The sequence below is a fragment of the Papaver somniferum genome, unplaced genomic scaffold (assembly GCF_003573695.1).
Source record: "Papaver somniferum cultivar HN1 unplaced genomic scaffold, ASM357369v1 unplaced-scaffold_118, whole genome shotgun sequence".
NCBI lineage: Eukaryota > Viridiplantae > Streptophyta > Magnoliopsida > Ranunculales > Papaveraceae > Papaver > Papaver somniferum.
In genome coordinates, this window is record NW_020620825.1 from 10,940,654 (window position 1) to 10,959,688 (window position 19,035).

Genomic DNA, 19,035 nt, shown 5'->3' on the forward strand with positions numbered 1-19,035 from the left:
TTGCGCAATGAGCTTAATTTTCCGAGCACTTGTCTTCTCATATCACAGGTGTCTAACCCATATTTGAATGTGAACATCCCTTGCCCGGCGGACAGAAAGTAGCACTAATTGTAAACATATATATATATATGTTTATTCATTCAATGGCCAATTGAATGCAAATTCGTACTTTTTCATCTGCTTCCAGTTCCGGTTTCACATTTTTCTTCTTCATTTATTTTGGCAGTTGAAAGTTGAATCGTAGAACTAGACCACATTTATAACTCCAATCCTTTTTTTTACTTTATATCTAAACCCTCTAGTTGAACCCTCTGTACCAAATCCCTTCATACACCTTCCTCATTCTCCTGTTCAACTTTTCCATCTCAGTGATCTCACTCTTCACTCTTGCTTTCGAATCTTCATCCAAGATAATCAAATTTTCATAAGAAATTCTCCACATTGTGTAATGGAATATTCCAATTATGTTTGTCCCAATACCGGATTTTTGTTAGTGGTTGTGCTATTAGCTTCAGTAGCTGTATATGAAACAGTTGGAGATGCTATGGTCACTGGCACCGTCTTCTGTGACCAATGCAAAGACGGAGAACGAGGTCTCTTTGATTACCCACTCTCTGGTAAATTAAACAACACACAGCTTTACATCACATTTATATGCTTCTTCATTTAGTAATATTGGTATTTTTCTATTTTGATTGCACTAGATCATTTATTCTTTTTCGTTTATATACTGCAACAACCAAAGTTGCTGTCGTATCGTAGGTACACATTTCATCTTCCGCCACGTGCCCACAAAGACACAAGTGGAGGACATGCGGCTAAGGACATCAAGATATGATATCACGCGTGGACATCCAAGAATCACTTTATCCTATCCCTAAAAAGATCTAAGATTTACGGCTGGGGATAGTCAGACTGACGCAGACAAGACAGGGGCAGAGGACAACTGTCTACCGCGGACAGACATCTTAACTACCCGCATTAAATACCCTCAAACAACATACGTGTCAGTCAGCCTGTATTGGAAGCGCAGATAATACTGCGTATCCAGACAGAACACCCAGATGCAGCCGAGAACACGAAGACTTCTGCGTGAGTGGCACAAAAAACAAGAGGATAAGGTTATAACGGGCTTCAGAAGTGGACCCCACGTAACCTCCCTATAAATACCCCTCTCTTCCAAGTGAAGAGGGAGGCCGAAAAACATTGAGAGGAGAATAGGAGAGAGACAAAGAGATAGAGAAAATGTAAATGACGTTCCTCCTGCTACGCAGGCTTATATTGGTCTCAAAGTCATTCGACTATTTATGTAACCTTCATACATATAATGAAAAACCCAAACCCGTAGACAGCGTTCTGAGTGATGAATCATATAAGTTAATCGTTTCATCTATATTCATGCATTTACACTTTATATGTTCAATTCGATACTTATGGTATATCATGTTCGTACATTTTATATTTCATCCGCTATTTATCTTATTGTATGATCCAAGAACAATGATTGTAGTTGATGAGACGAGGAAGAGTATTAGAACTCTGAGTCAAGGATTCGACATAACCTATCCATTCCCTCAGGCGCAGCTTATTTACTGTATTGTCATGAGTCTGCGCGCATTATTTGTGAATACTCAGATGACACCAGATCTTTGTGTTCACAATATGGCGCTAGAAACAGGGATCTTCATCCCAGTAAAAGATTTATCTTCTCCTGTGACTTGTTTCAGGCTTCGTTTTCTGAAAATAACGATGTATGGAACACTATGGTTTTTTCCGTTCATGATTTCAAAAACCAAAATTTTTAACAGATCCGCGTTTATCTAAGTAGATCTGATTCTTCATGCATTTTTTAAGTTTTCACGTCTTTGAAAATCAAAATTATGAACAGATCCGCGTTTATCTAAGTAGATCTGATTCTTCATGCATTTTTTAAGTTTTCACGTCTTTGAAAATCAAAATTATGAACAGATCTGCGTTTATCTAAGTAGATCTGATTCTTCATGCATTTTCTAAGTTTTCACGTCTTTGAAAATCAAAATTATGAACAGATCCGCGTTTATCTAAGTAGATCTGATTCTTCATGCATTTTCTAAGTTTTTAGGTCTTTGAAGATCAAAACTTCGAACAGATCTGCGGTCATCTACACAGATGGACGCCTTAAGTATTTTCAAGATTTTACACCTTTGAGGACTCAAAACGCTAATAGATATCACGTGGGGCCCATTGTCTTCGTGATTTTTTCTCTCTCTTTCAGGAAAATATTAAAAGATGGAGAGAAGCAAAGATGTCGGGAAGGCTAAAGCTCCTTCAAAAGAGATGCCAAGGACAACCCCAGTGGTAACTAGGAGTAAGCAGAGAGGTGAAAAGCTAAAGGCAGCGGATAGGGCGCAGGATAATGCAGAAAGCATGCCCCCATCAATGCCAACATCATCGCAGCAAAGCAGTAAATGCCGCGGCAGCCAAAGCAGGAGCTTCAAGAGCTGGCGGATCCAAAGTTGGAGCTCCCAGAGTAACCAATGCTCAACTACAGGAACATCAGGAAGTCGTGGCAGAGTCAGGAATACAACAACCCCTCTATGGGATGCCCTTAACCAACGAACAGAACATACCCTTTCCAGCCAAGCAACCGCTTCTAATAGCAGGCCAACCCTCACAACAACCGTCGAGGTCCCAAGGTGCACAGTTAGACCCACCAGAACCAGTAATACAGATCGTGGATGAGGAACAAACCATAGCCGCTGATGAGAATTGCGGGGGAACACCAAATCAAGGGTCAAATCATTCCGCTCAGATGATGGCCGAGCTGACAGAATTAAGGAAGAACCAGAAGGCATACGCAGATGCTGTGGCGATATTAGCACAAGAGAACCAAACACTAAAGGAAATCATTCATAGCGCAGAGGTAGAAAACCAACGCGACGAAGCCAACTCCAAGGTGTAGCACCTAATCAAGATAGAAGAATGGTGATCGCAAACAACCCACTTCCATTGAATCGAAGAGGAGCAAGGAGAGCACCAAAGATCAGACCCTGATTACAATCCCGAGAACTCGGACTACTACGACGGTACCACCTTCCCACGAGCAAAATCTACCATTCATGAGGAACACCAGATCGCAATGGAAAGTCTGCGTGCTGAGATGCTGGCAGAAATCAAGGAGCTAAAGACTAGGCAGGGAGGCGGAAGGCTAGAGCAAGTGATGAAGGAAGCAAACACTACCCCACCGCTGACACCACACTTGGCCAGGGCTTCCATACCGCAGAAGTGTTCGTTCCTGCTTTCGATTGCTATGACGGATCAACTGATCCTGCGGCTCATCTTCGATATTATAATCGAATGATGGCCCGTTGGGATAACGAAGACTCCATACTGTGCAGATACTTCCCATCAAGTTTAAAAGGGTCCGCGTTGTCATGGTTTGATAACTTGCCATCAAACTCCATCGACTCCTACGACCAACTCACAGAAAAATTTCTAGCAACATACATGTACAACAAGGTTGTCAATACCGGCATGGACAAACTATTCTCGCTGGAGATGAAATACAAAGAGACCATCAGAGAATATACTAATAGATGGCACAAGATTTGCCAAGCTATTGGCAACGTAGATCCCGTGGTTAGTATCAACTGCTACAAATGGGGGATGGACAGATGAGTCCTTTATTTGTCGAGATCCACGGAACCATCCCTACCACCGAAGGAGATCTCCGGATAATCATAGAAAAGCATGCAAGGTTAGAAGAAATTCAGCGTGAAAATCCCAGAGCTCATACTCAACGTCCCACACGCACAAATTCCGTGGATCAAGCCAGCGGGTCCAAAAGAGGAATCACAGAAGAACGTCCCAACGAAGAAAGAAAGAACGAAGGGATGATAGACGAAGAGGTGATCGAAAATTTGAAGATCAAATCTATACCAAGCTGAATACCAGTTATTCGCGCATCCTGAGAGAGATCAAAGGGAGGGAGAACTTCGATTGGCCATGGTCCAAGGGAAAGCAGCCTCCTAGATCAGAAAAATCCAAGGAATACTGTGAATACCACTGTTTCAACGGTCATCAAACAGAAAAGTGCAAAAATCTCAAGATAATGATTCAAAAACTAATCGACGCAGGAGACCTGAAGCAATATATACAGAAGATTGATAACGAAGATAGAACCAAGAGAGGCAAGCAGGTTCAATTACCAGAAGGAACCGCACCCTCAACACGATTTCATGTTCAGAGATTCAAGGACCATCCCTAACCGCCCAGATTGGGAAGAGATTGAGAAAAAATTCGAAGATTATTGTGAGCTTTATAAGATCGATGGGAAAGAGGTAAACGAGCACGAACAATGGATGGACGCGCCCATGACTTTCGATGCAGACGATGTGGAAGAAGACATGGAAGACCATAATGATCCTCTAGTCCTCACACTCCCAATAGCAGGGTGCAATGTCAAGAAAATTCTCATCGATGGAGGAAGCTCAGTCAACGTCCTGTTCTATGACACGTTCAAACGTATGGAACTCAACGACGAGCAACTGCTGTCATCTTACTACACCATCTACGGATTCAACGGCGCAGCTACAAAGCCCCTAGGGGACATTGTCTTACAAGTAGACGCAGGGCCCATGAAAGTGGACACTCGATTCAGCGTCGTAGATGCACCTTCACCTTACAACGCCATCATCGGAAGAAGATGGGTTCACAAGCTCAAGGGAGTAGCGGCAACCTACCATCAATATCTCAGATTCCCAACACCCCAGGGAGTCATGGAAATTAAAGGAGACCAAGTAACTGCGCGGGAATGTCAGACCTTACAGAATCAGATCAATAATGAGCGGAAGAAAGCACCAGTCCCGAAGAGCCAAAAATAAGGAGATAACCATAGATACATATCTGGAAGAAATCTCCGGAAAAAGCCTTCTGAACGTAAGCACCACTGGCAGCGCAGAAGCAAGCACCTCCGCGACAAAAGAACGGAGAGCCCACCAAATAGCAATCAAAGAATGTTCCTCTCTTGGGGGAACCAAAACCCACGTTTACACCTGTCGAAGCAGCTAAAGAAGTCAACATAGGTACTGAGGGAAACCCGAAGATTATCAGAATAGGCACCTTGATGGATGAAGAAAGAAAGCCGCGCTAATCAAACTTCTAAAGGAATACGCGGACATCTTTGCTTGGAAATTGGGGGACATGCCGGGAATTGACCCAAAGTTAGTTCATCACGAACTTCGAATAAAACCAGGTACCCCCCCCCCTTTTAGGCAGAAGGTGCGCAAAGTAGCTCCAGAATACCATCGAGCAGTTGAAGTGGAACTCCGCAAACTACTGGACGCAGGATTCATCAAAGAAGTTAAGTACCCAACATGGATCTCTAACATGGTCATCGTACCGAAGAAAAATGGCGGAGTAAGGATATGCATCGACTTCACCAACCTCAATAAGGCTTGCCCTAAAGATAGCTATCCACTGCCAAGCATTGACCAACTTGTCGAGGCAGTTGAAGGATACGAAGAAATGTCATTCATGGATGGATACTCTGGATACAATCAATTATTCCTAGCAGAAGAAGATCAGCAACATACAACATTCTATACACCACACGGCCTCTATTGCTATGTAAGAATGCCCTTTGGACTGCGAAACGCAGGGGCAACCTACCAAAGAATGGTGGATGCAATTTTCAAACCATGGATTGGAAGTACGCTGGAAGTATATGTGGATGATATGCTCGTTAAAAGCAAGCTGCGCAAAGATCATCACCAAGACCTAAAAGATATTTTCCAAGCAATGAGAGTGCACAACATGAAGGTAAACCCAGAGAAGTGCACTTTTGGTGTCACTTCCGGAAAGTTCCTCGGATATTTGGTGACGAAGAGGGGCATTGAAGTCGATCCCGCTAAAATTGAAGCCATCGTAAGAATGCCATCCCCAAAGAATTTAAAAGAGGTTCAGAAACTCAATGGTTCGCTGGCTGCGCTGGGGAGGTTCATATCCAGGTCCTCGGATAGATGTAAGCACTTTTTTAACATTCTCAAAAAAGGAAGCAAATTCGAATGGACGGCAGAGTGCGAGGAAGCTTTTCGAAATATCAAAGAATACCTGGCTGAGATCCCTATATTACAAAAACCAGACCCTGATGAAGTGTTGGCACTATACATAGCAGCAACAGAAGATGCAGTCAGCGCAGTATTGGTTAAAACCAACACGAAGATAGAGCAGCCCATCTATTACATCAGCAAGACTCTGAACGCAGCAGAAAGGAACTACACGAAGATCGAGCTCATCTTGGCATTAGTATGGGCAACCCTGAAACTCAGAACTTACTTTTTGACTCACTACGTCCGCGTCCCATGCAAAGCTCCGCTAGAAGCAGTCCTTAAAAACGCAGGAAAAGTAGGCAGAATTGCAAAATGGAATACTCACCTAGATCAATTCAATATCATCCATGAGCTACAACACTCTCAGAAGTCACAAGTATTAGCAGATTTCCTAGCAGACTTACCATTGGATAACTGCGAAGAAGTCATCATCGAAGGACGAAAGGCAGCAGGACTACCAGAAATTGACGAAGGTAAAGATCCTATAGACATCTTGGAACCAAAAAATCCTATGCTATGGGAAGTATTCGTAGATGGGTTGAAAAATAAAGAAGGGGCGGTGATAGGCATCGTAATCACCACCCCAACAGGAGACAGGATCATACATGCTTTCAGGTTAGAATTCAAGTGGCATACCAACAACATAGTTGAATATGAAGCAGTGGTGCATGCTCTTCAGTTGATAATAGAAATGGGCATAACTGACGTGCGTCTGACAAGCGATTCACAGCTGGTCATTCGACAAATAGGGTTGCAATATAATGTTTATGACAGAATATTGTCAGCATACATGGAATTGGTGCAAACACTGGCATCACAAATCCCAAACATCAAATTCCGACACATGGCAAGGAAGGAACTCAGGCACGCGGATTCCCTGGCCTACATATCATCGATGCTCAGAAACGAGGACGTCAAAGCAATCAAAGTAACCAGGATTTACGAGCCTTCAGTTGATATTCAAGAACTCTGCGCTGCACAGCAGAGGAACCACGCAGAGGAAGATATTGCAGATGATGACGTGGGAGAATTCATCGTGGATGATTTCCAAGAAGACGACATCATGACTAAGGCAGATCAAGATGAAGACTTCAGCAAAGAAGAAGATTGGAGATCTGAGATTCATCTTTTCCTAAAAGAAAGAATACTACCCTCGGATCTAAAGCAAGCCAGAAAAAATACAGTCAAAGGCAGGAAGATATGATCTGAGAAAAGAAATTTTGTACAAAAAATCTTTTCTCGGACCATTATTACGTTGCCTATCCAGATCCGAAGGACATTTGATTTTGAAAGACATACACCGCGGCGACGCAGGCAATCACAGCGGAATGAGATCCCTAGCAGATAAGGCGAAAACTCAAGGATATTACTGGCCAACAATGATACGAGACGCTGCAAGAATGTCACGAAGATGCGAAGAATGCCAGCGTTTCGCCAAAAAAATCCACGCACCCGCAACAATGTTGAACCCAGTAGACAGCCCTTGGCCATTCTCAAAATGGGGCATAGACATCGTGGGTCCCCTAATCGAAGGATCAGGGAAGAGAAGATTTTTGATAGTGGCCACGGACTATTTCAGCAAATGGGTAGAGGCTAAAGCCCTGGCAAGGATCCGAGACGCAGATGTCTTCACATTCATTTTTCAAAACATCATTTGCAGGTTTGGCATACCAGCTGAGATTGTATCTGACAATGGCAAGCAATTCCAGGGAAAAAACATCGACTTACTCTTCGATACTTTCAAAATTCGAAAGAACAAGTCAACACCAATTTACCCTCAAAGCAATGGTCAGGCAGAAGCCACAAACAAAACCCTCGCACTCATCCTCAAAAAGCAGTTGGACGAATACAAGAAGCGTTGGTGTGAGCAACTACACAACGTTTTGTGGGCTTATAGGACAACTCGAAGATCAGCCACGGGAGAATCCCCATTCTTACTCACCTATGGAGCCGAAGCTATTATCCCAACAGAAATAATCATGCCAACTACGAAGACTGAAGCATGGGAGAAGAACCTCACGGACATGATGTTGGAAAGGTTGGATGATCTAGAAGAGAGGAGGGAGGCAGCACTACAAAAAATGGAAAACTATCAAAGGAAACTAGCAAGGGAGTATAATAAGAGGGTTAAGCTTAGAAATTTCGTAGAAGGGCAGTATGTGCTGAGGACCATTCCCCAATACCAACGAGAAAAGAAGTGGGGAAATTAGCACCAACATGGGGGGGACCCTTCGTCATACATGATGTTGCAGGAAATGGGTCTTATTATCTGCGCAACCTAAAAGGGGAGATCCTCAAACACCCATGGAATGCAAAATATCTCAAGCCATACTACCCGTAGAGGGCAACGCAGACCTGCATCTGCGTGAAGAGCGCCAGAAGAAGAAAACGACGCTTGCGATCGACATGTTTCTATCTCTGAGAGAGGAATAGCAAACCTCAACCTATCAATCAAGCAAACTTTTGGCAAAAAATAGTCACAATACATGGAGCAACATAGTAACAAGACGACTGCGTGTAAATATAACACCTCACGAGAACCCTACACCTGTAAATACAGCCTCCGCGTCAATACTTCATCCTCCTGTTTTTTACTATTTACTACCTCAGAGGTTCCATCAATGGAATTCTTCTAAATGTAACTCAACAAACTGAATAGACACTTTAACCCTCTTTCACCCGTGGACGTAGACACTCTGCTGTCGAACCACGTAAACACTGGTGTTAATTGTTGTTCTATTTTACTTGGGGAAAGTAGTCACCTACAATCTCTCGGGACTCCCCTATCAGCGTCTATAAGTGTAGGACCATGGGGAAGGCATCCAGCAGAAAAGATACCCAACCAATCTTATGGCAGCGGGTTGACGGAATGAACGTACATTCCAAACAACTCATATCCTAGAACGCTGCCCCGACCCCCACCGTCTGGGAATCCTCTGGCCCAGGATTAGCCAGCGGGGTGACAGGTCTCAAGACGTTCACGAAGATACACATATCTTCGGGTTCGCACTCAAACACTTCACTATCCCTGATTACATTCAGTTATATTCCAAATTAACCATAACAATGATCAATTCATTAAAAGTTGATTACAGGCTTGGCAATGATACGCGGAAACAAAAAATACAAAAGGAATCTCACGAAGCCTCATAATCAACAAAGATCAACTCTCTACAAAAATCTACTTGGATGGTTCAACCCCACCAGCAGGTTTAGCAATCTTCCCCTTCTGCGTTGAAGGTACGCTCCCACCCGAGGAAGGCCCTGAAGAACCAGATGTAGGGGCGGGGGTTTCTCACGGCGCGGATAGCTCTTGATAAGGCCATGCTCGGTCTTAAGATCATACTCGATGTATCCAGAATTTTGTTAGTCTCTTCCACTAGTTGACACCGAGCCTTGTACGCAATAACAGTATTCATCATCTCAGCCTTTGACAACAACGAGGAAAGGCGACTCACTTCCTTCGAAGCGGCTTGGGCAGCCTCGTCCCTTGCTGTAGCTAAACCTTTGTGATAATTAATCTGGCTTTCCTGATGCACTAATTGAGATTGAGCCTCCGCAAGCTCTTCATTTGCAGTGCGAAGCTGTCCCTGGAGCTCTGCAAGGAAAAGAAAAATGCAGATGGTTAGGTCCAGGAAATTACAGAATCACACTCGATAATATAAGCATATACCTTCGACTCTCGCCGAAGCTATTTCATATTCGTTAACAACAGCATCACGGGCTTCATCAAGAAAATCATACTCATCTGACAACTTCTTATAATCCGCTTGAAGGGTTGAAAGGGCGTACTGACTCGCATCTAATTCTACCTGTTTCATTGAATCCAAGTGACGAAGATGGTTGACCTCATTGTTTAAACCCTCCAGACCCTTGTTGAGACGATACATATTTACTTCAAGATTTCTCTCAGACTCATCTTGGCGTACCACATCAGCCCTAGACGCAGCTAAAGCTTTGCTAAGAGCACCAGCCTCATCCCTAGCGTCATCTCTCTCCCTACCAAGACGTTGAATGTAATCTTTAACATCAGAAGACTGAGAAGAACGAGCTTGACGCAATTATTCTTCCAAGAGATTGATTTTAGCTTCCAATGATGAGACCTGTTCTCGGGATTCACGAAGATTATCACGCGTCTAAAACAACGTTCCATTAAACAGACGACGATCATTGTTATATTTGTTCTGCATATCAATCATTTGGACTCGTCTGACCCGCCACTCCTCTGCCAGAGCATTATGTTCATCGTCACGAGCATTCCACTTATAAGCCTCGCTCTTTATCTTCTCTACCAACTCTGCGATGCGAGATTTCAGACGCTGCCGCTCTTTCTGAAGCCATACTAACTCAGGAACTCCACCCACTGAAGATAGGGTGGGGGAGGGAGACTCAGACAGAACACTAATTACAGTAAAGGACAACAGCAAGGAAGAGAACAGATAATCAAACCTGTAACAGCCGAAGAATTCTTCTTGGCCTCCTCCAACTCACTACGAGCCATAGCAAGATCCAAGCGAAGCTTCTCCTCCTCCTTGCCTTGTTGATCCTTAGCCTTGAGGAGACTCTTCAACTCACATATCTCCCTATCCCTATCAGCAATGACAGTCTCAGACGGAGTAATATCCTCTTCCCGAAGACGAAGCTTAGCCTCCAACTTAAGGGATTTGGCCTTAAAAAACTGGTACAACATGTGATTGCAATGCTCACTCCTCATCATCTGCGAATCAGAAGATTAGAACACCCTGACTCTAAAAATTGCTAAAAATTGAGACAAGGCAAAATGATGAGAGAACTCACCTCTAACATCCGATGTTGGGGAAATCCATACTGATACCCATCAGCCAACACCATCATATCAACAACAGTCGAGGGAGCGTCGACTACTAGAGCAGCCTCCAAGGCCCGGAGATTCTTATCCCACGCTTCTGCAACCTGGTCCTCGGGAGACAATTGCATCATCTTACGGGTATAGGCATCAGATTTCTTCTCACCCTCCACCACAGGAGATGGATTGGGTACGAACATCAAGTTCTTCTTTTTAAACCAAGCTAAGATGGCATCATCACCCTCAAGGATCAGTGACTGAGGAAAATCATCTCCAGAAAACCCAACCGAGGCCTTACCCATGTCTGTGAATTTAGCACCCGAAGAGTTCGAGGCTACTCCCGCATCCAAATCTGGAAGGTATCTAGCACCGCTCCCCTCTGGAACATCACTAGCATCCAAGACTCCCTTGCCCTTTCCATCCGCCTTGCTAGAGTTACCAAGCACATCCCAATCATCGTTTGGGGAAAGCAGGTTGAACTCAGAAGCCAGGCCCAGGGCAGCGTTTATGTCAAAACTATCCTCTGCAGAATAAATCCGACCAAAGGAAAACTCCTGAGACATAGCAGGAATTTCACCACCAACACCCTCATCACCAAGGCCAGTGTTATCATCACCAGCATCATTGCAACCCGCAGGATTAGCTTCGGCACCAGCATCATGACAACCTGCGGGATTAATTTCACCACCAATACCGCTGCCACCAGCGGTAATATTCCCTTAAACAAATTCTTCATCATCATGACCTGGAGGGGATGTATCAGTACGCTCTTCCATATCATACATATCTTCATCCTCTCCAAGCTCAGTCACAGGACTGTTAACTTCTTCATAAACCTCCGCCTCCTCGATTGTTGCGGTGGTGGACTGCTTGGGATTTATCCTCCTCTTCTTCGTCGACTAAAAAGAAAACGCACAAGAATAAAAATCCCTGACTTTGAAAAGAATTAAAACTGCCTCAACTAAAGGACAAGGCATATGGAAATTTTACCTTGACAACCGCAGCATTCTTCGCCTGAAGATCAGCATCGAAACTCTCTTCGTCATCTCCATCAACAACATCGAGGGCATATTGGAAATTCATGCCCTCAAAATTCAAATGCCAAGGACGGAAATTCCCATAACGAGAAGGAGGAGCCACACGTATCTGGTTATCTGCGGTAGGACGCCATCCTTGCGGACCTGGAACCCACCCCCAAGCCCAGGGACCAACAACCTCAATAACAGTTGCGTTCCATTCATAGTCATGATCACGCTTGATCCGCTCACGAGTAGGAAACACCAGTTTGTTAGTATAATTCTCTATACCCGGGACGTACTTCACCTTAGCACCACTTACTTCACTCAGAAGGCGGATCTCACCACGAGGAGCGGCAATATTCCGAAGACTCACACTCCACGGTTTACGATTCCTACTGTTAACATAGTCACCGAAAGACTTGTTAAAATTATCAGGCGTATACCACTCCCTTTCCTCAGGATTGGGAACATAAAGAGTCATCATTGTCTCTCCTTTGCTCCGAAGATAACACTCCCTCAGTGCACGAAGATAATTCCCATGAAGTTGGGAAATAGAGCGACAGTGTGTGTTCTTCGAAGAACCCTCTCGACCAGCCAGCACATCATAATAAAAAGAATCCCCAGAATTGTACAAAGGCAACATAAGACCCGCTTCAAAGTCCCCCACCGTGGTCAGCAGATGAAATTCATCAAACTTATATGTCGATATCATCTCATAAGTAATATCATCATCAGCAGCGTAAAAATGAACATCGAATAGCTGAAGACCATGCTTTTCCTTGAAAACCTCCAGATCAATATGTTTGAAGGTCACTTTCTTCTCCCCAACAGCGACGCTATGTATTTCCTGAGAAATATCTTCCTCCTCCACGAGATCAGGCGCAGAACCCTTCGAAGGGTTTCTCTCGGAATCTTTCCTCTTAGGATGAACCTTAGATACATCAGTCTTCGAAACCACTTCTTTCGAAGACCTCCCCTTGAGTTGAGACACTGGAGGGGGAGGTAGAGGATGTTGATGAGACGCGGAAGGAGGCGCCACTGATCGAAGAGGTAGGACATCTCGCGTTCTCTTAGGATCATCACGCGGATTAACTAAGGGACGAGAAACAACATACCGGGAGCCAGGAGCCTCTTTTGGCCGGTCCCCCTTCTCCGTATTCCCTCTATGCGACTCACCCCTATTAGAAGGTAAGTGCCTCTGACCAGAAGAAGACGAAACCCTATGAACGCGGGTATCACCTTGGGAAGATTTAGACGAACCTCCACCAGGCGGAGAAACATCAGGATCCCTACGCGGAGGAGATCTACGCGGACTAGGCGGTGGAGTTTGATAAGAAACCCGCGGACGGTCAGCCATGTCTGCGTAGTACACAAAGAAGTTTCAGATTTCCGCGAAGACAAAACAGAAATCAAAAAACCCAAATTCATCCAGTTCTTCATAATCATGAACCAGATAGAAAATAAGAACAAACCCTAAATAAAAGGGGAAATAACAAATAGGGGCAAGCATATACGAAGGAAGAAATCACTACTGTTTGTAATAACGAACAGGGGCAATCATACACACACTTATATATATGTTCTTCATCACAAACACATATAGCAACAGTTCATTAAAAGATAATCAAGACACAGTAAAACCACCTACCTATAAACAAAAAATTAAGCAGAAAGCCTCGACGAACAGTAGTAGCAGCAGAAAACCTCGACGAACAACAGTAGCAGCAGCAGAAAACCTCGACGAACAACAGTAGCAACAGCAGCAGAAAACTTTGAGGAGCAACAGTAGCAGCAACAACAGTTAATAACAAGGATACAAAAGCAGAGAACAAAGAATGAAAATTCCGAGGAAAGAGAAGGAATGAAATTTATGATTATAGAATTTTCACATTCCTTCTCATATATTTATGCAAAGAGAAATAAAAACCGCCCCACTACCCAAGAAGAAGTTATTACAAATAGTGGGGAACGTGCCCTAAAATATAGGAAAATAGTAAAGAGAAGATGAAGAGAGTAACACGTTTTTTCTTCCCACTTCGACTAACCTCCCAGTAGGAGGAAAGGGGCAAATTGTAGGTACACATTTCATCTTCCGCCACGTGCCCACAAAGACACACGTGGAGGACATGCGGCTAAGGGCATCAAGATATGATATCACGCGTGGACAGCCAAGAGTCACTTTATCCTATCCCTAGAAAGATCTAAGATCTACGGCTTGGGATAGTCAGACTGACGCAGACAAGACAGGGGCAGAAGACAGCTGTCTACCGCAGACAAACATCTCAACTACCCGCATTAAATACCCTCAAACATCATACGTGTCAGTCAGCCTGTATTGGAAGCGCAGATAATACTGCGTATCCAGACAGAACACGCAGATGCAGCCGAGAACATGAAGACTTCTGCGTGAGTGGCACAAAACACAAGAGGATAAGGTTATAACGGGCTTCAGAAGTGGACCCCACGTAACCTCCCTATAAATACCCCTATCTCCCAAGTGAAGAGGGAGGCCGAAAAACATTGAGAGGAGAATAGCAGAGAGACAAAGAGATAGAGAAAGTGTAAGTGAAGTTCCTCCTGCTACGCAGGCTTATATTGGTCTCACAATCATTCGACTATTTCTGTAACCTTCATACATATAATGAAAAACCCAAACCCGTAGACAGAGTTCTGAGTGATGAATCATATAAGTTAATCGTTTCATCTATATTCATGCATTTACACTTTATATGTTCAATTCGATACTTATGGTATATCATGTTCGTACATTTTATATTTCATCCGCTATTTATCTTATTGTATGATCCAAGAACAATGATTGTAGTTGATGAGACGAGGAAGAGTATTAGAACTCTGAGTCAAGGATTCGACATAACCTATCCATTCCCCTCAGGCACAGCTTATTTATTGTATTGTCATGAGTCTGCGCACATTATTTGTGAATACTCAGATGACACCAGATCTTTGTGTTCATACGTATCCTCTAAAGCTGGGAGAAGTTAGATGTTTTTTAATATAGGTTCTGCGTTCAACTAAAAGTTGCTTAAGACTGACGGTGGACATTTATATGTAGGTATGAAAGTGGCAGTAACATGTAGCGGAATCGATGGGCAAGTAACAATGATGAAGGAGGAGACTACCAATATGGTTGGGAGTTACTCAATGAGTTTTGAGGGCAACCCAAAGTTAAGTGGTTGTTATGCTCAGCTCGTTGGTAGCACTGATGCATCATCAGGCTGCGGGGCAGCTGCTGGGCCAGCGCGAAGTTTAAGACTTATGTTCAGCATGTTCAATATGGAAATGTATGCTGTGGATTCCTTGCTAGCTCAACCTTCCAAACCAATGTCATTTTGCTCTGCATCTAATACTACTAGTCCACCATCACCACCAACTACAAGCCCATTACCTGGATCAGGTGGTGGTAGTGGGACTACACCTGTTCTTCCTGTACCCTCAGATCCTATTGCCAAAATACCACTCCCAACCCTCTCCCTGGTTCAGGTAGTGATGCTGGTCGTCCTGCTTTACCTCTTCCTCATGCACCATCACCTCCTCCTACTGCCAGATTACCTTCCATGCCTTTCCTCCAAGCTTCGGCATGTCCATATGGGTAAGTCCGCTAACCTTTCTTTTGTCTCCTTATCTATGAAATTTTCATTTTTTTTGATTCAAAAGATGGTTAATACATGAACGCAAGACTACCATTTTCTCTGTATATTTTGAACTTATGGAGAGAGTTGTCTTTATTACACTTACAAGGTTAACTAGGACAAGCTCCAATTAAACATAATTAGACTCGTAATTTTTGTGAACTTGTTTCTACTGTCCACAACTCCACATTGCAAGACGAAATTTGATTTTCAGTTTTCATGGACTGAATGTAGGGAATGGACAAAGGCAGAGCATAAGTGTCACTGGAACGTAGTGGGACCAGATACAAAAGTAGCAGTTGCTTTCGGACTAATCGCTGCGGGGAGGTACGGGACAGACATGACATTATGGAAGGGACTTCAGGGGAAAGGGGATGTTTACAGGACACTCCTGAGGGAAGGGACCACTGCACTACTCAATTCATACAACAGTCTTCAGTTTAGGTACCCTACAATAAGTGTCGTGGAACGCTTGAACTCGGCTTTGATGGGCTCAACTCGACAAGCACTCCAAATTGCATTACGATTTAAGAGAGCTAATTCTGGTCTTGCCTACAACAACAACACTGCTGTTCGCTGTAATCTCACTCCTTGCAAGAATTGAATTGCTTTAACTATTTAAAGTAGCTATACAAGTAACAAAACTATTTATAATTCTATACCATATATGTAAAAGATTGATCACATCACATGTATATGTATGTGTATGTACTGTCTAGTAAATGAACATCTTTGGTTGTTTGATTATTTAGTATTGATGTTTGTTTTCTCTCTCTCCAAAATCCTCTTCATAATCGTTTTTTTGTAAACAATTATCCAATCTTAGGTTTTCCAAAATCATCTTCTTTTTCTTCAAACCTAGAGATTGGATTCGGTATATCTGATTTTCCGAATAAATTTGGGATTGTAGAATAGTTATCTTTTTTTTGTTTTCAATAAAATCACATTGTGATTTAGGTTTTAGAATTTATTTTTATGTTGGTGTTCTTGTGTACAATGGCTATTACATGCCTGATAATAGTTCCAATTCAAATCGCCACTAGTGCGTTTTATTATAGTCTTCGGGCTCTTTCGTTATAATCCGATGAGATATCTTTGAAGACGATCAATTCTGACGTGACGATAATCAAGATTTATACAAAGAAGATCAATGCTATTAGAATGGATCGTGATTACAGTGATTAGTGCAAATTACTTCTTCTGCAAAGGATTTTATCTTAACGAAGAAGAATTCTCTAAGTGGATAAAGAATAAGTAAAATACCATTATTCATATTAGTCTTGTCCATTTTATTCAGTTTCATGTAGATCAAAAAATTCACATTGTAGATTTGTTGTATTAGTGTGCAATGTGTAATGATGAAACATAAGGGTATTTTTATCTACCACTTTCACTATGTAGCAATCCAAACCTCAATTTGAACAAGGTAATTTAATAAATAAATTTAGGGGTGTTCCAAAGCCCCTCTTTCGATAAAAAAAGTATTTATGGTTTTTAAAGACATATTCAAGGCACGAGTGACTTCGTCTTAAGTTATACACCATTTGATATTCAAGGAAGAGAGTTCGCTTAGTACCTAATTAAGTGAAGTAAGAGCATCTCCAATATAAGCGGTAAAGGTCTTAAAATATCATGACACCTAGGATCTAAGACTTTTCCTAGCAAATTCTTATTGAAAAATCTGAACAAACCGATAAGAGTGGACATTATAAAAAATGACCCATACAAAACATGGGCCTCTGCTAGTCCATGTGGGAAAGGACGGGGCCTACAAACTTTTTATTGTGAGTGTCGGTTTTCATCTTCAATGCAAGGTTCAAGGTCATAAAGAAAAATGATATGGCTAAATGGGGATAAAGGAGAAAGTCTAGATTAGACTTTCTTCATGACCTTGGATCTTAAGTCCACATCATCATTTTGTCTCTAAATTTAAATAAAGTATGTTAGATAAGATCTAGGGGATTGGAGACGAACTTTAGGTAGAAGGTTCTTTTTTTTAATTATTTATAGAATTCTACAACTCACAAAGCCATCCATGTAAGTACATAATCTACTAGTGCAATCGGGGAGTCTCAGGTACTTTATAAACTTATTTTTATCAAATCAAAATTTTAATACTTGCAAAGTTAATAATTGGTTCATTTTCAAAGTATCCCGTGTAGCTGATTTATCTGTTAAAAAATCCATGTTTACTTTTTGTATCAATATGTCACAACATGAAAATCATCAGTTGGAACTATAATGGTTTTGCCAATAAAAACTCTAAAAATTATATTAGGGACTTAAAATGTTTTCAAAATTCTAATATCATTTTCTGTCTGAAACAAAGATAGATTCTGACAAAATCTTGATATGTTGAACCCTTAAATTTCTCCAACTTATTTTATGTTCCTACTGTAGGTAGGTAGAGCTGGAGGCCTTGTCCTTCTTTGGAAATACGAATTTAACCTTGAAATAGTTGTACATGACAAAAACATGATACATTGCTTAATACTTAGTGACCCTTCTAAACCTGAGTGGCTCTTTACATGCATGTACGACACTCCTTACTCTAATCTTAGAAATGCACAATATAATCTTATAAAAAGTTTAGGAAAAGATAATCCTAAATTTCCTTGGATTGTTCTTGGACAATTAACATTATTCTTAACTTAGAGGATAGAAATACAAATAGTGCTTCTTCTAGTACTGTTCAACATATTAATGATGCATGGTTAAGTGACTTGGGCTTTCATGGTAATCCATTTTGGACAAGTAACAAATATGGCACTGGAAGAATAAAATCAAGATTGGATAGAGCTTTGGTTAGTGCTGATTGGTTAATCTACTTTCCAGATTCTCATATTTTTCGTCTCCCTCAAATAGGTTCTGATTATTTTCCCATACTTCTCAATCTTACTTCTAATACTCTTATGAGAGCAGGACATGGAAATTCTATGAATGTTGGCTGAGAGATAACACTTGTAAAGATCAGGATATTCTAGCATAGGTCAATTGATGGGGGAGAAATCCGAAGGGGGCATGGGGGACAAATGATATGTTGACACATGTCTTTGATTCCCATCAATTCTGTTTCCAATAATACCAACAACAATTAAGAAAACAAGTTTTCTTTCCAAAAATACATTTCTTTATATTATTGGAAACAGAATTCATGGGAATCAAAGACATGTATCAACATATCATTTGTCCCCCATGCCCCCTTCGGATTTCGCCCCCATCAAAAAATTTCTCAATAAAGTAGTGGGTTCTTCTGCTTATTTTTCTTGAGAAAAGATTGAGTTTTGATAGAACAAATATATGTAAGTAGAACAAAGCTTCTTTAAGAAATAATCAAAATACAATAAAATCTTTGCAGCAAGAGATGACTCTCCTACAAGGTTCTGATACAAATGGCAGTAATACTTCTGAGGTATTAAATATAGAGCAGAAAATCGAGGAATGGCAACTTA

At 42.0% G+C, this 19,035-nt stretch overlaps 1 protein-coding gene across 1 annotated transcript; it reads left to right on the forward strand.

Annotated features, from left to right (window-relative positions):
• Positions 1-344: 344 nt before the first annotated feature.
• Positions 345-16,187, forward strand: LOC113330491. The gene is made up of 4 exons (XM_026577296.1): positions 345-617; positions 15,007-15,235; positions 15,391-15,543; positions 15,818-16,187. Exons 1-4 carry the CDS (start codon positions 449-451, stop codon positions 16,185-16,187), a joined length of 921 nt encoding a protein of 306 aa, XP_026433081.1. The 5' UTR covers positions 345-448.
• The last annotated feature ends 2,848 nt before the right edge of the window (positions 16,188-19,035 follow it).

What these genes read in the sequence shown, in the direction of transcription:
- LOC113330491 (XM_026577296.1), top strand. Translation starts at nt 449, where the DNA reads ATGGAATATTCCAATTATGTTTGTCCCAATACCGGATTTTTGTTAGTG. An exon ending in AGCATGTTCAATATGGAAAT is followed by an intron (nt 15,236 to 15,390) that starts GTATGCTGTGGA and finishes CTGTACCCTCAG; the next exon opens with ATCCTATTGCCAAAATACCA. An exon ending in GCTTCGGCATGTCCATATGG is followed by an intron (nt 15,544 to 15,817) that starts GTAAGTCCGCTA and finishes GACTGAATGTAG; the next exon opens with GGAATGGACAAAGGCAGAGC.